The sequence below is a fragment of the Hibiscus syriacus genome, unplaced genomic scaffold (assembly GCF_006381635.1).
Source record: "Hibiscus syriacus cultivar Baekdansim isolate YM2019G1 unplaced genomic scaffold, ASM638163v2 tig00111092_pilon, whole genome shotgun sequence".
NCBI lineage: Eukaryota > Viridiplantae > Streptophyta > Magnoliopsida > Malvales > Malvaceae > Hibiscus > Hibiscus syriacus.
In genome coordinates, this window is record NW_024062979.1 from 786,263 (window position 1) to 808,081 (window position 21,819).

At 38.2% G+C, this 21,819-nt stretch overlaps 1 protein-coding gene across 2 annotated transcripts; it reads right to left on the minus strand.

Moving 5' to 3' along the window:
• Window positions 1-425: 425 nt before the first annotated feature.
• Window positions 426-20,806, minus strand: LOC120152492 (protein GFS12-like). 2 transcript variants are annotated; one of them, XM_039164698.1, is made up of 16 exons: window positions 20,477-20,806; window positions 18,287-20,359; window positions 17,791-18,118; window positions 17,491-17,706; window positions 17,303-17,375; window positions 17,007-17,212; window positions 16,852-16,914; window positions 9,120-9,328; window positions 8,925-9,036; window positions 8,277-8,798; window positions 7,485-7,795; window positions 2,031-2,274; window positions 1,873-1,946; window positions 1,614-1,746; window positions 617-959; window positions 426-517 (listed from the first exon to the last, which is right to left on the minus strand). In XM_039164698.1, the coding sequence occupies exons 1-15, from the start codon at window positions 20,698-20,700 to the stop codon at window positions 810-812; spliced, it is 4,938 nt and encodes a 1,645-aa protein (XP_039020629.1). In that variant the 5' UTR covers window positions 20,701-20,806; the 3' UTR covers window positions 426-517; window positions 617-809. The 2 variants fall into 2 exon arrangements, with proteins under 2 accessions (XP_039020629.1, XP_039020630.1); XM_039164699.1 differs by having other exon boundaries at window positions 18,287-20,356; window positions 20,477-20,805.
• Between the last annotated feature and the right edge of the window lie 1,013 nt (window positions 20,807-21,819).

Below are 21,819 nucleotides of genomic sequence, written 5' to 3' on the forward strand. Positions count from 1 at the left end.
CGATTAATAAATTTTAAATAATCAAATTAGGTTGAACTCTCCATGCTATCATATATATTCCAAAAACAATATTTTGTGTGAAAAAGTATTTTTTAACCTAATTAGAATATCATGATGTAAGCAAAAAGGGAAGCATTCATTTTCCAAAAGAGATCTGCCTGCTTGTCTTCTATTTTGGTTTTCAAGCAATATGCTTGCGTTTGTGACCGACAGAAGTGACTGATTACACAAGACGATTCATACCATATATCACACATGAAACAAGTTCAGTCTTAACACAATTAAGTGCTCACCAAAGACTTGATGCAAAGAAGGCACTTATGGGAACTATTCCTTTGATCGAGGGAGGCAGTCAAAATTTAAAATTATCATATGTTTCATAATTTTTTTCCTATGTATGTTTTATTGAAAATCTATTTTCATCCCTTAAAATTTTAAAAGTTCTTCCATTCTAAAATTCGACCCTTTAAAATAAGATAATGCTTGTCCGTCCCTTGGTATTATAAATATTGCATATCTGCAACAGCAAGAGAATTTGTTTAATAAAGCAAAGATGGGTAATGTAGCAAGAATTTGGAATAATCATGGAAATTCAGAAAAAAAAATATGAACTTACCATTCAGATAAAGACAGCAAAGATGGGTACTACACATGTGCTCCTATTCCTAACATGGAACAATTTGGACTTCTATTCAGAGCTGAGACCGTATATTTCCGGGGGGGGGGGGGGGAAGAGAATCATTTTGAATGAACTTTCCTCGTTGCATTGCACAAAACTACAATCAATGATGATTCATCTCATCTCCCATCTAACAACAGATTCTGAGATAACCATCTTCAGTCCCGACTAGAAACAGTCTCGAGAAGGGTATTATACTTATACTTGACAGCACCGACATATTCCGACCTCCATGATCTGATGTATACAGTTTCTGAGGTATAATTCGATGTTGCTCGTCCTGCCAAATGTTTTTCACTGTCATTTTGGGAAAACTTTCTTTTACATAAACACATAGAGAGAGATTTGTTTAGTGTAAAACTTTTTAGTTTTACATCTTTTTAAGATTGTTGGATGAGTGGAAATAGATTGCTGAAATTAACAGTAGAAAATGAGATTACATTCACTGCAAAAAAAAAAGAGATAATCTCAACCCTCTGCTTCTACTCATTAAACGATCCTAAAAATGTAAAAGTGGAAGTTAACCTATTTATATGTGTGTGTACATATATATATATATAGTTAAGATCCACTTACACAATGTGAAACTTTTTAAGTTACACAGATTTAAGACCGTTAGATGAATGAATATAGATGGTTGAGATTAACTCGTTTTTTTTTCGTGAATACCTTCTCATTTTCTACTGTTGATCTAAGTTGTCTATTTTCACTCATCCGACAGTCCTAAATCTATGTAAAACTAAAAAAAATTTGCATTGAGTAATTAGATCTTATCCCATGTATATATATACATATATATGCACCAAATAAGGAGATTGATAAAAATGGTTACTCGTGGTGATTCATATCGCAAAGAGGAGGCATCCACTACCAGTGCAAATAACATCAAAAGCTTATGCAAATTGAATGAGAAAGTATAGTGTTGTTTACGTACTTCATCAGCAGATCTAGCTAACGAGGAAAGTCCAATCTTATTTTTGGATATTGAAATAACATCCTGCCTCCACACCGAGAAACTGGATACTCCATCAGTATGTCCCTTGAAAGTGACGGGCGTCGGCAAGTTTCTACGAGAAACAATTAGGGAAGCAAACAAAATATACAAGGATATCAACCCAATTGCAAAATATTTCTAATGAAACCTTACAGTTATTTCAATAGTTAACACATTAGATTTCAATTTCAATGATTACCTTCTTAAGTCCCAAATCTTCAAAGTCCGGTCAAGAGAGCTAGAAACTAGTAGATGATCTTCTGGGGCAGCCAGCTGCACATATGTAAATGTATTACTGTAGCCACATTTCAAGTTTAAGTTCTTTTGTTCCTATAATTCGGTGAATTAAGCATATACCTTAGTGACATATCCATCATGAGCCCTCCAACAAGCAATAACGCATCCACTCCTCACATCAAATAGTCGACAGTGACCTGAACTTAATCCGGCTGCAATCCAACTTGGTGAAGCGGAAGCTCCATTCCCTCTCTCTTTGTCAGACCCACATGAGCATATGGCAGAGACAAGAGAAGGAAAAGCAGATTCACTGAATTCACCCTTCCATAAATGAAGCTTTCGACCTTGAGAAACATCAATAAATCTGTCGCATGTAGTTGTCAGAGATAAATTACCTAAGATAAGGCCTAGGCTTGTATATATAATTGTAAGTTTCCTACACGTTCAATAAGAGTGAATTACAGTAAAATCCATGCCTTTTGTCATGGTATCAGAGCTACTTGTTTTTGGGTCTTAATCTTCTTGTTGAGCGTTTTTTTCTTAGTTATTATTTCTTAAGAGAGTATGACACCTGATCAACAAAATATAGACGATACGGGTGATTACAATAGTACATAAGCTGTTCCAGGAGGCACAATGGGTGAGGGAAGTCACCCTAATTTGATAAGTGACTTACAAAACATACAAGCCGCATATAGATTGAACAAAAAAAACTACCTTAAGTGGTCACAATAGGTTCGGACTTTTCTAAAAGGGAGAGGTAAACTTAGTCATCTCTTCGAAACGGGTCCTAAGGAATGAGATCATAGATTTGAGGCTTGGGATGAACAAGACTCATTGGTTATGTCTTGGTTGTAGAATTCAATGGTGCCTGAAATTAGTGACACCTGCATGTTTCTTGGAGCAGCCCAGGAGATATGGGAGGTTGTAAAACAAACTTATTCGAAGGTTCGAGATGCTTTTCATATTTACAAAATCAAGAGCAAGATTTCAGTCACTAAAAAAGGAAGCAAATCGATTACAGAGTATTCTAATATGCTATAGAATCTGTGGCAGGAAATGGACCATTATCAATGCATTCAGATGAAATGCATTGAGGATGCAACAATTCTAAAGAGGGTCCAGATTATAGGAAAAGATGAACTGCCCTCACTAAATGAAACTATTGCTATCATTCGTGATGAAGAAGGAAGAAGAGGAGTGATGGTGGTTGAAAACAATCAAGTAGAAAGTTCAGCCTTGGTTACTAGGGTTGTTTCTGAAGGACCAAATCGTCTGGAGCAACAGAATATTGAAGGCAGATCAAAAGGAACAAGGACGGTTAACAAGGACTCCTTATGGTGTATTTACTGCAAAAAACCTCGCCACACCAAAGAGAAGTGATGGAGGTTACATGGAAAACCTCATACTGCAAATAAGAATTTTACAGAGAAAGGAGACTCAGCAAGAGGACAAAGCAGAGCTTATGCAACTAAACATGTGGCTAAGGAGTTTGAAGAACAATCTGTTGAATTCAACCGGGAAAAAGTAGAAAAATTGAAGAACCTACAGGAATCCTTAGAAAAATCATCCTCTACAGGTACATGCAATCTAGTTTTCTCAGGTATATGTTCTTCCTCTTCTCAGACTTCTAATGCCTTGGAATCATCTACCCACATACCTACCTGACTCAGGAGCCACTGATCACATGACTAATTTATCACTAAAATTCCTCACCTACATACCCTACCCTAGCAACAAGAAGATCACAGTTGCAGATGGTACTATGGTAACGGTTGTTGGCCAAGGAGATATTACCATCAGTAAAACCCTATTGCTTAAAAATGTCATACATGTGTCAAAACTATTTACTAGTCTTATCTCTATTCCTAAGCTTATCAAAGACACTAAATGCAGTGTTTTATTTCATCATATACAATGTATTTTTCAGGAGCAAGAAACGAAGAGGATTATTGGCGTGCTAGGAAAATGAATGGCCTATACTACCTTAAAGACCTTAGTGAACCAGCTAGAGTTTTGAATACTCAACCATCGTCTTTTTTATCCGAATCTACAACCAATAAAGACCAATACTGGCTACATCACTTTCGCCTTGGTCACCCACCTTTTAAACTCTTAGAAACTGTCTCTCATTGTGTAATTCCTTAAATGTTGAAGAATTTCATTGTGAAGTTTGTGAATTTGCGAAGCATAAACGTTCATTTTTTCTAACGAGTAATAAACGGACCAACGGTCTCCTTTACCCTTATTCACAGTGATGTTTGGGGGCCTTCCACTATTTCTAACATAACTGGGGCTAGATGTTTTTTGTCTTTAATCTTAGAAACTATGTTTCTCTCATTGTGTAATTCCTTAAATGTTGAAGAATTTCATTGTGAAGTTTGTGAATTTGCAAAGCATAAACGTTCATTTTTTCTAACAAGTAATAAATGGACCAACGATCCCTTTACCCTTATTCACAGTGATGTTTGGGGGCCTTCCACTATTTCTAACATAACTGGGGCTAGATGTTTTGTCTTTAATCTTAGAAACTATGTTTCTCTCATTGTGTAATTCCTTAAATGTTGAAGAATTTCATTGTGAAGTTTGTGAATTTGCAAAGCATAAACGTTCATTTTTTCTAACAAGTAATAAATGGACCAACGATCCCTTTACCCTTATTCACAGTGATGTTTGGGGGCCTTCCACTATTTTCTAACATAACTGGGGCTAGATGTTTTGTGTCTTTAATAGACGATTGTACTAGGGTTACTTGGATTTATCTACTAAAACAAAAGTATGATGCTACCTCAACTTTTAAAACCTTTTACACCATGATCAAGACTCAGTTTGGGGCTGAAATAAAACGAATCAGATCAGACAATGCCAATGACTACTTTAATCAAGTCCTATCTCCTTATTTCTTAGAAAGAGGTATTATACATGAGTCCTCTTGTGTAGCTACTCCCCAACAGAATGGGGTAGCAGAAAGGAAGAATGAACATCTTATTGCCATAACTAGAGCCCTTTTATTTCAAAACAACGTCCCTAAAAGGTACTGAGGAACACTGTGTTAACTGCCACTTACAGACTACCCACTAAAGTCCCTGAATCCCAAAGTCCCCTTCAAACCCATACAAAGTTCTTTCCAAATTTCAGCCTATCTCTTAACCTATAACCAAGGGTATTTGAGTGTGTTGCTTTTGTTCACATTCATTTTCAAGGTCGAGGGAAACTTGATCCAAGGGCACTGAAATGCATTTTTATTGGGTGTTCCACCACTCAAAAGGGCTACAAGTGCTACCACCCTCCTACAAGAAAATACTACACTTCTGCTGATGTCACTTTTGTGGAAAAAGAGAGTTATTTTACAGTTCCTTATCTTCAGGGGATATATCATTTAGGGAAGATAAGGATGTAGATTTGTTTTTACTTCAGCCCCTTGTTGATCTTCCTACACCTACACCTATACATTCTACAGAAACACAGCTTGCTTCTACTCCATCCTCTCCCCACTCAGAACCTAATACTCCTCAAACTTCTACTCCTCAGCCAAACACTAATACACCACAACCCAATATTCAGGACACTACTTGTCCCCTAAGGGTCTATTCGAGGAAGAAGGCATCTATGCATATTCAATCATCCCCTTTTCCTGTTCCTGCTCCTATACAATTTGAGATACACTGAAACTCCTTCTGAACAAAGTGATGCTGAAAATATTATATTTGCTTCTGATTTTGAATTTCCCATTACTATTAGAAAAGGAAAAAGAACCTGCACCACCAAACATACTACTTATATGTTTATGACCTACAAAAACATATCCCCCAATCAAAAAACCTTTACTAGCATCTGAGGCATTAGAAAATGAGAACTGAAAAAAGGCTATGAAAGAGGAAATGGAGGCGCTAGAGAAGAATAAGACATGAGATTTAGTGAAGCTGCCAGACGAGAAAAAAGCAATGGGATGCAAATGGGTATTTACAGTCAAGCATAAGTCAGATGGTTCTCTAGAAAGGTACAAAGCAAGATTGGTGGCAAAGGGGTACTCTTAAACCTATGAAATTGACTAACTTCAAACTTTTGCTCCTGTTGCAAAGGTGAACACAGTGAGGATCCTACTGTCCTTAGCAGCTATTCAGGGATGGAATTTGCAGCAGCTTGACATCAAGAATGTCTTCTTGCATGGGGACCTTAAAAAAGTTTATATGGATATTCCACCCGGATTTGGTTCGAATACAGGACAGGCAGTGTGTGAATTGAAAAAAGCTCTTTATGAACTAAAACAATCCCTAAGAGCTTGGTTTGGGAGATTTACTAAAGTAATGGTAAAACAAGGCTTCAAATAGAGTCAAGGTGATCATACTCTGTTTGTGAAATACTCTCCTTCAGGGGGAGTAATTGCATTGTTGGTGTATGTGGATGATATAATTGTTGCAGGTAATGATTATGAAGGAATTGGTAATTTAAAGAAGTGTCTTATAAAAGAGTTTGAAGTGAAGGACCTTGGAAGATTAAAATACTTCCTTGGTATTGAGGTGGCTCACTCACAGCAAGGGATTTTCATATCTTAGCAGAAGTATACTTTGAACTTGTTGAAGGAAACTGGAAAACTAGGATGTAAACAAGCAGAAACTCCTATAGAAGTCAATCACAAGCTTGGAAGCATACACGGATGCAGATTATGCATGATCCATAATTGATAGAAGGACAACCTCCGGCTACTGCACTTTCTTTGGAGGAAACTTAGTTACTTGGAGAAGAAAAAAACAAAATATGGAGGCTAGATCAAGTGCAGAAGCAGAATTTCAAGCTATGGCATTGGGAATTTGTGAGTTATTATGGCTGAAGATTATTTTAGAAGACTTGAAGGTAAAGTGGAATGGACCAATGAAACTCTACTGTGATAACAAGTCAGCAACCAACATTGCTAATAATCCAATTCAACATGACAGAACAAAACATGTTGAAGTGGATAGACATTTCAGAAAAGAGAAACTTGACAGTGGCCTGATCTGTACTCCCTATGTGACCATTGGAGATCAAGTTGCAAACATACTTACCAAGGGTCTACCTGGAAAGTATTTTTAGAAGTTAACAGGCAAGCTGAGGATGGACGATATCCATGCTCCCAACGTGATGGGGGAGTGTCAGAGATTAGTTACCTAAGTTAAGGAGATTGAGTTGGATTTGTAAATATTCTATTTAGTTAGTATCCCTAAATCTAAGGGATTGTTTTCTTTTTATAGGAATAACAGGCCTCATTAAAAACCTCCTCCTTGATTAACGGAGCTTGATAATAAGCTCCTTAATCAGTAGAGGGAGGAAGAGTGCCTTAAAAATTATATTACTCCTAAGGGATTGTTTTTATTACTAGAATTAGACTCTTACCTAGTTTAGAAGTTATCTAAGATAAGGCCTAGGCTTGTATATATAATTGTAAGTTTCCTACACGATCAATAAGAGTGAATTACAGTAAAATTCATGGCTTTTGTCAGTAGTAATACGCAAAATAAAGGGCACTACAACAAGATTATTTACATAAATAAGCTGAATTTAACAATTGAATGTCTCTTATTTGTAAGTAGCTACCTGAGAGAACCATTTCCCGTACCGACCATGAGCTTTTCAACAAGCTCTAGATAATGCATACACGTGTACAAGCTTTCATCAAACGGACTACCAAGTACCCCACTTGAAGATTTGTTTGAATTCGACATATCAACATGATCAGCACTGATCTTTGTTGAATAAGCTGAAGGGCTCACAAGATGCAGGGAATCCATGGATGGTTCTGAGAATACTGTTATTAGCTTCCCTGATTGGCTATCCCAAACATGCACTGTTCCATCACAAGATGCTATTCTTCCGCTCATTGACAAGATGCATATGTCATTTACAACCTGATAGTTCCATAAGCAATTAGAGAAATCAGAATAACCACACTAAGCTAACAAATATCAGACTGGGATTGAAAATCCAAGCTTAGCCAAAGAATATGGACAAAAATGTAAATAAGAACTTTGTCTCTTCAGCTTGTTCATCAACTGCTAGATGAATATGACTCATCAGAAAATGGTCACTATGCAATACTAAACGCATCATATCCAAAGAGAGAATAACCTAACAGATTAATAAATTACGTTCATATCATGGCATAACTAGACAAGAAAGCAGTATATTGCATATCTTAAAGTAGATATTTAGCAAAATAGTATGTTCTTGCCGCAATATCTAAACCTATGCATTCTTTATCCCCTCTAACTTATAGTAACACATAAAATATATCAATCATAAGAACTTAATGTCAACATGATAATAGAAATAACAGAGCATATCCGAGTTCATAAACATAACATCTAACATAATTACAGAATAGCCAACCTCCTCATGTCCGTAATATCCAGATACACAGTTTATTCTTGCCAAATCCCATTTCTGAACAGTTCCTTTGAACCCGGGACCAATGCCTGCAGTGAAAACTGTATTCTCATCTTGGCAAACTGCTAAAGATCTCAAGGCCCCTTGATGTGCATGAACCGAGGATAAAACAGATGCTCTTATCTTCCATGGAAATTCATCTTTAGGACCCCCAAAGCGTCCAAGGAGGTCAGAACCATCCCAGCTAGCAGCTGGAACAGGGAACCAAAACCAGGGTTCACTCTTGATATGGTTTGAAGCTGATTCATGTGTTTGAACAGAACTCTGATGAGCATTGGCCAAACGTCTCTGAGGCATCAAGTTTTTAGAGCTTCTAATTCCCTGTGATTGCGGAATTGACCAGCCAACCCCATTAAGTAACAGTTTAGCAGGACTGTAATCAGATGTTGGCCCCTTGCTCAATAAAGGCACTTTAGCAACTACATTCTCAAGACCACTTCGGGATGTTTCCCCTGTATACTCTGACTGAACAATAACATTTTCAGAAATATGACATGAAAAAAAAACGTGTGCTTTGTCTAGCAATTGAGTTGAATCATCAAATAAAAAAAGAGAGAACCACACCACTCTTTTAAAGCAAATCCTACATACCTTCCAATTGTGAAACCGTAGAAGAAATTGCTCAAGAAGCAACCATGTAGTACAACACTGACGAAGTTTCTCTATGCCAAGCAGAGAACAAAAAGAAGGATATAGAAGCAATCTGCATTCATGAAAGAAAAAGTGATGAGGTAAGTGCTTCATGCCAACCTGGCTTCTAACTGTTGAGAACAGATAATCACCCACACAAGATCCATGCGGCTCTCTATTTGAAACTCTCCATCAACTTTTGATTTTGAAGCCTTCAAGCTTTTACCGAGAGATTTAGATCCATTGAAACCTTCTTGTGAGAAGGCCAGCTCGTCAAAAAGCACCTTAAGTTGTGGCAAGACATGCAATGCTGTAAACTCTGGTCCAATTCGCTGACAAATTGCCATTAAGGTTGTAGCTGCAACCTGAACGGTACACCATGTGAAATTACAAAATCTTCGAATACCTAGCTGTAATTTGTGATGCATGACATAGAAGTAAACAGATGCATACAACTAGGTCTAGAATAAAAAAAATGTTATCAAACATAAAGTAAACAATAAGACAAATTTTTTTTTTATAGGAATGAAAGACCTCGTTAAAAACCCCCTTCTTAATTTAAAGACCTTGAAGAAAGGTCGTTAATCATAGGAAGGAGGAAAAGAGTGCCTTGGAACTTTTATTAATATTGAAAGTTACATAACAGTTAAAAATAACACTAAATTGCTTGACAAAAGACTTAAACACTCCTCCCAACATAAAAACCTACACACTTAGTCAAGAAAACCACAAATAGACACTTACAATCAACCTATCCCTTTCTTTGCTAAGCTATCTGCCTCTCCATTACACTCCCTTGGAATCAACCTTACTGAATGAACCTTTTCACAGAAAAGACTCGAAATCTGATAAACAATAGGCGAGAAAAAAATAGGTGCCAGAGCCGGGGACTGAATCCATTCCACTGCAGACGAGCAATCACTTTCAATGATCAACCTACCAACTGAAGCCCACCGAGAAGACAAAAAAATATACATGCCTCTTTTTATAGATTTTAATTCAGCAAGTGGGGGGATTGCTTGACCAATACTCTCTGAGAAAATCAAAAGAGTGCAACCATTCCAATCTCTTAATAAGCCTCCGATACCTCCACCCGAATCGTTCTGCCTAACAACTCCATCGACATTCATCTTTAGGAAGTCTACTGGGGGGTAACCACCGAAAGACAATACGATCTTTAACATTACAAGATGAAACACCATCTGCAAGAGATGGATTACCAATCAGCACATCCTCTTGTATATTAATACCCGGAAATTTGGCATGGAACCATTTAGCAAGCCTGAATCTAACAATGAAGAACAGTGACACTCTGTCTAAAAGAATTCCTTCGAACACCATTGCGTTCCTATGTTTCCATATAGACCAAAAGATGACTCCCGGAATAAACTTCCAAATCGTAGATTTCGCCCTCAACTCACCCCAAGAACAAAGAAGAGAAGGAGGATCTTGTGGTAGAACCATAGCAATATCCCAGAAACTAGCTACTTTATTCCATAGTTCCCAAACAACATTACAAGTGATGAATAGATGCTGCACAGATTCCTCCTGTTTCTTACAAAATGGACACAGAATATCATCCCCTAGGGGGTAAACCTCTCTTAACCAACTCAACTTTGACTGCTACTTTCTGGTGAGCAAGCTGCCAAAGGAAAGCTTCCACCCGAGGTGGTGCAAAGCCCAGCCAAACCCCTTTCGTCCACATAGCAGTACCCCTAGACATATTACCAAGAGTATTTCTACAAGATTTAATTGAGAACAATCCATCTCCACTAGCGGTCCACGATAAAAAATCATCCAAAAGTTCTGAAAGTTGAATATCCTTCAACTTAGACATCAACTCCAACCATTGGACCAATTCCCAATCACACAAATTTCTCCTAGTCTAGACATTCCACACCCAACCACTCGATTCGAAGCTGCCAAACTCCTCAACTTTCCCCTCTTTATTAGGAGACAGCACAAAAATTCTTGGGAAAAGGAATTTCAGAGAACACTCTTCTGCCCAAACGTCATTCCAAAAAGAAATAGACTTGCCATTTCCTACTTTTAATTTCGAATTTGACCTGAGACAATCTCCTACCGAATCATTCTTCAAATAGTTATTAGCTATTCCTCTCCAAATCCAAGATGATTGAGGATGAGATACCTCCCTAATAGACATTGAATTGCGGCTGACCTTATGTTTGCTGCACAACACGCCTTTCCAAAGGGAATTTTTGTCATTGGCAAATTTCCACACCCACTTGCCTAGTAGAACCCGATTAGTGAGGTTCAAATCAAGAACACCTAATCCACCACAATTTAATGGTCTGCAGACCGAACTCCAGTTCACCCAGTGGATTCTCCTCTTTTCCTCTTTATCACCCCATAGGAAATTGGCCATTAACGAGTTTAACTTCTTACCAATTTTGCATGGCATTTTAAACAAAGATAAGAAAAAAATTGGTAAGGAGGATAACACCGACTTTAATAAAACTGTTCTACCGGCCAATGACAGACATGAAGCTTTCCACCCAGCAAGTTTGGCACTAAAGTTCCCAAAAACTGGATCCCATAGAGCCTCTGAATTCTTCTTGGCACCCAGGGGAAGACCCAAATATTCTGTTAGAAAGGAACCTACTGAGCAACCCACTTGTGATGCCCAGTCTGTTAATTCATCTTCCTCCATGTTAATTCCAAAAAGCTTACTCTTAACCAAATTTAAATGCAGACCTGCCATGATACTAAATATCCTCAACACTCTTTTAACGTTCTTGAGCTGAGTAATCGAAGCTTGGCAAAAAATGATTAAGTCGTCAGCGAACTGAAGATGAGACAACTTAGTAGTATTATCAGTTTTCCCTATTATAAACCCCTGGAACAGACCCTTGTCCACTGCTTTAGAAAGCATCAAACGAAGCAACTCGCCCACAATGTTAAACAATAATGGAGAGAGACTACAACCTTGTCGTAAACCTTTAGCCATAGGAAACTCATCCGAAGGAGACCCATTCACAAGAATTGAAATCGAAGCTGTTGAAAGACATTGAGAAATCCACGAAGACCATCTGTTACCAAAACCCATCTCTATCATCGCTCTAAATAAAATAGACCATTCCACAGAATCGTAGGCTCTACGAAAGTCAACTTTTAGTACAACCCCTCGCAACCCTTGTTTTCTCCAATAATCAATTCCCTCATTCGCAATGAAGGCACAATCCAACAGCTCTCCCTGGTATAAAGGCGAGCTGAGATTGACTAATAATATCTCCTACACAGCAGCTCAGTCTCTTAGATAACACTTTAGAGAGAATCTTGTAAAGACTACCCACAAGACTAATTGGTCTAAAGTCCTCCACACTATCCGAATTAAGTTTCTTTGGAATGAGCGTAATAAACGCATGATTAACCCCATGTTTCCAAACCCTGCCCAAATAAAAATCCTGAAAAAATCTCAAAACATGCTCCTTCAAAGTCGGCCAACATTTCTTGAAGAAGCCCATGGTGAAGCCATCCGGACCTGGAGCTTTAGAGCTATCTGAATAGGCTATCGCTTGCCAAATTTCCTGTTCAGAGAACTGATCCTCAAGTTTTGTAGATTGGCTTTCTGTAAGCTTAGCGAAATCCAGAGATAAAACGTCCACTTCCATAGTAGACTTGTAGCTGTAGGCATTCTTAAAGTAGTTCGCGATATGTGATTTTATCAAATACGGATCTGAAACAACAGAGCCATTGATCTTCAAACTTGTAATTTCGTTTCTTTTGCTCCTGTTTAACGCAGATAGGTGAAAGAATCTTGTATTTCTATCCCCATCCTTTATCCATTTTGTCCTTGACTTCTGAAACCAAATACTTTCTTCAACCCTATACAGCCTCCAGAGATTCGTTCTGAACTGAGACAACTGATCCCACTCCTGCTGGGAGAGAACATCGTCTTGTGCCTTAAATTCAATATCATGGATCTTCAATTCCAAATCTGAAATAAACTCAGAAATCCCATGAAACTTACCGCCAGACCAGTTTCTTATTGATTTTTTTGTACCTTGTAAAAAACTGAAGAAGCCCCTTCTCTTCTTACTCCCCCTCCAATTTTCCAAGGACGATTGAACCAACTCTTCGAAACCTTTCTCCTCTAAAAGATAATTAAAATATCTGAACGGTTTAGGACCCCAATCCACTGATTTTTCCTCTAATGAGACAGGATTTTGATCAGATAAAGACCTAGGTAATAAGCTCTGCACAACATTCGGAAAACATAACAGAAAATTCCCAGATATAAGAAACCTGTTGAGTCTGACCCAAGTAGAAGTTTCTCTGTTATTACACCATGTAAACCTTCCCCCTATCATAGGTAGATCAATTAAGTTTGATTGATTCAGGAAATTTCTCAGGATATCAATAGATAGCCAATTTTGAGACCTTCCCAATTTCTCAGTCGGATCAAGGTACACATTGAAATCACCCCCAATACAGACTGACCTGGTTTGAGCAGCAACAAAATCCATTAACTCCCTAAAAAATTCTACCTTTTCTGAATCAACGGAAGGACCATACACATTTATGATCACACACTCTGCACTTGAGTTCTTAAACTTCCCAAAAACTGCAATGAATCTGCCGCTAAGATGGCAGTTTGATACTTCAAATACGTTATCATTCCACAAGACTATTAATCCACCTGCTGACCCCACAGCTGGAACAAAATTTCCACCATTAAGTATACAACCTCCTAACCTTCTCCTAAGAGCCTGAGAGCAGTTTTCCAGCTTTGTTTCTTGAATGAGAAGGATGCACGGTTTAAACTTCTTAACCATATTTGATATAGCTCTAGATTTCTCTTTTTTTCCCAAACCCCTTACGTTCCATGAAATAATCTTCATCTGTGTCATAAAGACTAATCTAAAACCAAAAACTCAAGGTATAAGAACTATCGGTAGACTAAACCCCCGGGTCCAGCCCCTCCCTGTTTTCCACCAAATTCTCCTCAAAATTTATGATTTTTTCCAAGAATGCCTTCTTCCCTTTTTTGAATGAGATCCCCAGTATTTTGCTAACCTCCCATGTAGCCAAAGCCTCTTCCAAAAATACCGAGAAATTTGGAGAAGACAAAGAATGAAAACTGACCCTATCCAGAGCTTCCCTGATCAGAAGCCTTCTTTTTCTTCTAGCCTCAAACCTAGCCCCTGAATCAAATTGACCAACTGATGAAACATCATTTATCCTCCGGGGAGACTGTAAGTGGTCTTCAACCTCCTCCTCCCCCATATGTCTTACCTCCAAGATAGCAGGACAAGACTGATTGCTCAGTAGAGGGCTGATTAAAGAGCTGTTATGATCTTGCAACTCCAAAGATTGTAAAACTCCTACACTGCTCGTATTAAACCACACCTTTCTATCTTTAGATCTTCTATACACTCTAGAAGTAGAACCTCTATTCCACCTTCCCAACGGTGTATTACTGAAATGCAAGCTTTTGGATAAATGGTCTAAAGGACACCACCTCCTTAGACCCTTTGCAAAAGACTTCTTATTAAGTCCTATCCCCTGGTGAGTACTCAAAATAACTGGCCTTATTTCCTTTTCTACCTCTTTTGCAACCGCACTGCATACTTCCTTATTCCTGACAATAGCTTCCTCTGACCTTTCCTCAATTGCATTATTTGAATGCCCTCTATCTGAGGACCCATCAGGCAACGAATTAGAGTTTAAATCTGACGAGACAGTAGCCCAAATCTGTAAATTTGGTTCATCCGAACCAGATTGTTGCTGCTCTCCTTCCATTTCCACCCGATGCTCCAAACGGTTACCATAGCCCAGTTTTAATAAATTAACAGCAGGCCCAGATGGCGAAATTCTATAATTATTTGTATTGGGCTCACTCAAGTACTCTTGTTGGGCTTCATCAACTTCATTAATACAATCATTCCTTAGCCCAAGACCCCGGTAATCTTCTTTGAAATTCAAATCTTCTTCAGGAAAACCTGACACCTTAGCACCACTATGTTGACCTTCTCCTTCCTGCAGCATTAATTGCTTACTTCCACTGCCGCCTGCTATTGTTGTACGGGCTTCCCCTACCAACCATCTGTCTACTGAATTCCTAGAGTCCTCGGGTAGCAGTTGTGGGCTGCCTATTCCGCCTAAACTCCGTACTTCTTTCTCCTCTGATGGAGTTTCGTCTCTAGACTCTCCATCTCCATCTCCGGCCACCGTAAGAATTTCTGCAGAAAAACTTTCCTGTTTTGAATTGACCGAACCCACACTAAATTTTACCTTGTATGATCTCCCATATGAGCCCAATGTGACAGTATCCTGTATATCATAAGGACTAGCCACCCTCAACAAAGCTCTTACCACCGCCAAATCCTCTCTTCTGATTGTGGATTCATGGAAACACACCAGTTTCCCCCACCTTGAGACAAGCTTTTCCAAAAAAAGTACATTACAACATAGTAAGGGGGTTCCAACCAACTCCACCGAACAGAATGCCATCGGAACTCCATCTACACTCATAAGTGGATCAAGCCAATCAAACCAAAAGGACACTTCCTCTCTTTTGCTCGACCACACCTCCTTGAACTCTTCCTTCGAACCAAAGATTAAGATGCAAGAATTCCAAGTATATCCCCATTTAGCTCCCTTGACCTTGATCCCTTCACTAGCCAGCCCCTTCACTACTATCTCTACATCCAAGTGGGATTTGATGATCCCAGTTAATGATCTTTTCACCCAATCATATTCGTCTGAGGGGATATGCATTTCCCACAAATTCCTCACTCCTACTTCCTTAACTATATGACCCTCTCGAATCTCTTTTGACGCCGGACCTTCCCTCCTTCCGTCCAAAGATGCTAACGCATCCTTGTAAGATCTCTCATCTCTCAGTCGGCTGTAAGACTCTGATCCAGCTCTTCTACTCCGAGACACATCCTTATTCCACTTATCTTCTTCCCTTCTGCCATTGCTTCTAACAGCCTGCTTGAGTCTCTGCTTCTGGTACTTGGCAACTCCTACCTAGATCTTCTTGCCATCTATCCAAATACCATTAACATTTGCTAACGCCTTCATCAACCCCTCCTCCTTTGCAAACTGGACGAAAGCAAACGTGTAATTTCTATAATTCAGCTTGTTAGAATTGTTCGGGATGTAAACACGTACAACACTCCCCTGTTGTTGAAAAATTTCCTTAAGTGTTTTCCAAGTTACCCTCTTACTCAGATTATCAACGAAAACCGTCCAATCTTCGCCGGAAGACTGACCAACTGAAAACCTCCCTCTCTCCCGCTTTCTCTCTGACACTCTCTCTCATGATTTTAGGGGCCTATGGGAGAAAAAAAAAACGGAATTATTCAATTAAAAGGAAAATGAACTAGGGAGCTGCTCCAGTATCATGCACTGCTGTACATCTCTTGAGTGCAGAGGAATGTGCTCCCTTAATTTTCTAGATAGATAATAGTAAACAATAAGAACAAAAGCAGCACAAAGCTTTTTCCTGCCAATTAGCTACAAATAAAAGAGGTAATAAGCTTTATTTCTTCTCCCTGCTAATCAATTAAGACTTATTACAGATTCTAAGACATCCACACATGCTTCCAAAATGACAAGGCAACCAAAAGAGAAATTGTGCAAGCATAGACTGGCCCATTACTTGGAGGTGAATAGAAGAATGTGCTTTCATGTAGATTCATAATGAGAATGTAAATCCATGATGCTTCAGTATAGAGACACAAACTTCACATTTACCTTGACAAAAATGATAAAATCATAACATTAGTTGTTAAAAGATAATAAACCATATCCCCTACCACATATAACCCTTTTGTTATGTGTAATCATGTATGATTCTTCAATACTGAAGTATGATTAACTGCACGGAAGTTAAAAGAAAATCAAAATTTTTAAGCACCTGAAGCACTGTGATCTCTAAATTTGTTTGCATAAGAACCAGAGCATGTACACACCTCTTATCCTGCATGATAATAGGAGATGCATTTAATAGTAACACCATCCAATGTTGAATATAAAGCGCAGAAAAAAGTGACTTGAGAACCAAGTGCATACCTCAATCAGGTCTTTTACAATCGCTTCCCTTGGTAAGAAAGCTACAAGACCATCCAATGTCATTAGACAATCAACAAGTGCTGAACTACTCCAACTATGCATAGGCTCAGGCTTATTCATAGAAGAAACGTCAATACAAGAATGAGCAACGTGTTTAAGCAGTGGTAGCATCTGTTTGAGAATAAAGGTCTCTCCCAAAAGACCACCTGAAAAGTGAAAGAAAGACATAAGTACTATAGTAAACATGCCATCTCCAGGACAAATATCAGTCAGAAAACCCAATGAACAGTAACTACCAATCCTGACCAGCACATCAATTCCATCAGGGCATAGTCCCTTCCCAAAGCAGTGAATCAGAGGCAGGATCGTCTACATTAAGAATCAAGAGGTTGTTATAATCAGAAAGAGAACCGGAACCCACAAAACCCTATGGCCAAATGTATTTCCTTACCGACAAAACCAAGAACAATAGAAAGAGGTTAACCTGATGAACAGTAATAGGCACACCAAGCTCTTCACTCGAGCAAATAAGCAGAACAGAAGCAGCAGCTGCTGAACTCTTGTGAGGAGAAATATATAGATTTGATATGACCGAAGGATGTATTGTTTCCAAATATGTTTGTTTACCAATTTGGTTCCATATCTCTCGAACAAATGAGTCTTGAAGAAGAGAAACCTTCAAATGAGAATAACCTGTGGTCTGAAATAAACAAGTTAATCTGCATGGAGCCAAATATTTAGTTTAATATAGAAGCAGCACAGAAGAACAAAGTTTGTAACTAGCCTGCAGAATCTTCTGGATAACAGGCAAAACTAATGCCTTCACAGATTTTGGGGTCAAACATTTTATGAATTCTTTCAACAGTATGTAAGCGCTTTCAGCTTCAGCATCAGATAGAGGAGTTGAAGCAAGTGGTAAACAGTATGGCGCACACATTTCAGCTGCGAGAGTTCCCATTGTTTTTAGTGCCCCTTGCTTTGCAAAATTTGCCGCATATTGAAGTCGGGATCCATCTGTTGCCAGAATTTGAAGTGGGGCAGTAAACAAGTAGACCGACTTCACAGTCGAAGGAAAAAATGGAGATTCCAATAGGCTTTTGGCAGATGGCCGCCTAGTTATTGTGATTTTCAAATTTAAAAAAAATAGTTATATAATGGATATAGTTGATGCAAAGGCCCAAGGAAATTAATAGAATGATGTAAAAAGAATCAATAAAAGCATAATAAAATAAATTCAATAAGACTATATCAAAGGAAATGTAAAAAACAAAAAAAAGCACCTTGTCCAGTCCTTCTCAATGCAAGCTTCAACTAGTACTTTAACATGAGAAGGAAGCTCCTGCATCAATGCAGGAAAAACACCACCTTCCAAGTATGTGGCTAATGAACTTGAACAAAAAAGTGGCTTCCTCAAGTAAAGTTCAGCTAACAGACAACCTACAGAAAATATGTCCTCTCCGACCTCTTTGGAGGAAGTCTTTGATAGACATGATTTCTGCCTCCAAAGCAATAGCTCTTGATATCCTGTGGAATCTTCATCCTGTATATCAATATGCTCAAGGAGATAATTTAAATCAACATCAGATAGAAAACCAAAGTAATTGCTAATATCATGTGGATTTGGTGCACTTTTCTCCAAATTCTTGCTTTGAGTCTCTTTGAAATAAGAGCTTTGCTTCATAAGGTTTTCCTGATCATGGAAATAGAGCGGACTCAAATGCCGGGCATGTTCAGAAAATATAGATGCTTCTTCCAATTCTTGTAAACAGGAGGTTTTATAGACAAATGATTTCTCATTGTCTATTTTATGTGCTTGGTCCCGACCAACAACTGACTCTTTTGTGCTATCACGTGCTTCTTGTATGACAACTTGACGTGTAGGGTGTGGTTTAGTAAAGAGTTGGCGACGTCCAATTGACCTTGGCTTTGTGGGCTCTGATGAAGACAGCATAACATTCTTTGCGGCAACAGCTGCTGGCCCAGACATTTTAAATCCAAAGTTTATATCAATCCAATGATGGATTTGACGTGAGACTCGGTTGCTCTCTAAAGCCTTTCGGTGCAATTTAATGAACTCTTCAGGTGTACCAGCCCATGATGGAACAGCCAGATCAGTCATACCAGAATGTTGAGAGTAAAATATTCGCGGATCACAGTAAAATTCAGGGATGCACTCATCGGGTGTCCATTGATAAAGTCTTTGCATAGTTGAAGGGTATTCATTAGGTTCATAGACAGAGCGAACAGCCATCCGCAGGACACTTAAAGGCAACCTTCTCGCTTTATAGCTGCAAACAGCTAATTCTGATAGACACTCATCTGAGACATGATGAGGAACTTCAGATGTTGAATAGGTGAAATCCAACTGCTCATCACCTTTTGCCAACCTCCATTTACTCTTACTTAAATCCCGCCACCCGGAATCAGAGTTCTCACTTGGTTTTGTGCTAAAATCTATTACCCATGGCATTACTGGATGAAAGGTGTGATCCCCCCACCTTCTCCCAACTAGTTTGTTTAAGAAAAGCAAATACTCAAAATTACTCAGCTCTCCCCTCCACCATCTATTGAATTGAGAATTCCAATCTAAAGGTGGGGAGAGCTTCAAATCAGCATATAATCCTTGAGACAAACAATCTTCTATGCAACAACCTACCTTAGAAGGGATACAGCTATTGTTGGATTTCCCATGTTTGAAACATAAATTGAATCCTAACATAGTGCTATCCCAAATGCGCAGCCAAGCCCAGCCTGAATCAGTGAGCATCACATTGGATGGGCATAGATTACCATGGAAAACTCCTAATCCATGCAAATAAGTAAGGGCAGACAGCAGCTGGTACATCAAAAACCTCATATGCCAGTCGGACTTCAAGGCAGTTGAGCTGTAATGAAGAATATTCTCCAAATTATATGGAGTTTTTGGGAGCAATAAATTTATATAGTCATGTGTTTTCAATAACCCAAGAACGGGAGCTATGTTGGGATGCCTGAGGCAGCCTGGGATGCTGTTCTCATCAAATGAAGGAACCCCAAGGAGATGCAAATAATTAACACCGTCTCTCCCAGCAGCTTTTCCTTGAACAAGAAGATTAAGCGAGGACACTATATGATCTTCCAAAGTCCCAGACAGGAAACTAGAAGCAAGCTCTTGAAAAGTAGAACAATAAGAAATGCCAACATGAGCAAGAGGGGCCAGAGCAGTAATTGTTCTCAAGCTAGAGAATTTACCACAATGGTTACAAGCACAACATTCATATCCCATTAAAGAATCCGATAGACAAGTGCTGCCAGTGCCAGATTCAGAACCCATCTCCGTTTCTTCTCCATTCGGCAAAGTACATTGATTACTGCTACAAAGGCAAAAAGGGCACAAAATTGAAACAGCTTCTAAATTTTTACATCATGCAGAAATTAAGCAAAGACACAAGGGGGAAAACCAAATAGCGCGAGAATATAGATGAACTTACATGTATTTGGAGAAGCAATGGTGTGTGTGAGTGGGAAGGTACGATAAAATGAATTGCGAGGGTGGAGCTGAAGGATTGGTAGGGGAGAATTGAACCACGGCGGAGGAGCCAAAGGGGAGAGGAGAATCGGAGATGCCATAGCAAAACTGCAGCTGATCCGACCAATCCAACTTGATTCGGCGTTCGAGGCACTCGAAGCACATTTCCTTTCCTTCTTCCATCATCAAATCTAACTCTAACCTTTCATTATCGTTTTCCGTTTCTTCTTCAACTAATCTTTGCTGTGAATTCCGATTACTTGAGAACAGTAGCTTGCTTCCACAATTCAAGTTTACCGAGTTTAGAATTTGATTTTATTCCGAGTTTTAACATCCTAACTCGATGCATGTATGAGAAACACCGTAAAGCCCCTGTATTACACTCTGATTTGCATTTTAGATTGTGTTTCATCTATTGTATTGTAATTATAAAAATTGTTTATTATAATTATAGAATGTAATAAATAATATACTATTTATTATAAAAATTAACATTTTTTTAAAATATTAAAATAATATAATTAATATTATTTATGTTAATAATATTATTAAAATATGTTTTATACTTTTATAAATAAAATCTATTTAAATTAATATATTTTATTAAAATAAAAAGTATTACTTAATTAGTCTCATAATGTGTGTCTTTTAATTATTATTCACATAATTTTAGGATATATATTTAATCAAAAAATGATAAAATTATCCCTAAAATATAGAGATAGCAATGGAATGAGACGGAGACGGTTTTTCATTATCCATTTCGTCCCCAATACTTGCAGGTACGGTTTTGGGAATCCCTATTATATATTTCGGAGATTTTTTTTGTCTCCATACACATCCATTACGAATCCCTACGAGTTTCGGTTAATCATCATCTCAAAAAATAAACAAACATTTTTTAAATCAATACAATACCTAAAACTTGTAAGATATATTAGATTGTCTCAAATTGGTCTCTATCTATAATATAAAAGTTTATATTCATCTAACATCTAATTTATATGTACAATCTTAACCATTTTTAATTTCAACAAATCAATGTATATTAAAAATGAATAGATCTAAACTTTAATTTTAGTTCTTTTGAGATGTAACAGTGGCAATGTGTAATCTCACAGATATTTTTCGAGGATACCCACAATTATTTTTGTAAAATATTGGGGATCGTTAATATTATTTTTCGGGATCTCCACGGTTCGGATATAGCAATCTTCGTCCCCATCCCCATTTGAGTTTCAAGGATAAAACTTTCCCTATCCCCATTTGAGCTTCAGGGATAAAACTTTTCTCATCCCGTCGATT

Excerpts from the sequence above, each read along its gene's own strand:
- LOC120152492 (XM_039164698.1), bottom strand. The coding sequence starts at position 20,700 with ATGATGGAAGAAGGAAAGGAAATGTGCTTCGAGTGCCTCGAACGCCGA. Across the intron at positions 1,747-1,872 it reads AAGATTTGGGACTTAAGAAG|AAACTTGCCGACGCCCGTCA; the intron begins GTAATCATTGAA and ends TGTTTCTCGTAG. Across the intron at positions 960-1,613 it reads TAGCTAGATCTGCTGATGAA|GACGAGCAACATCGAATTAT; the intron begins GTACGTAAACAA and ends AACATTTGGCAG.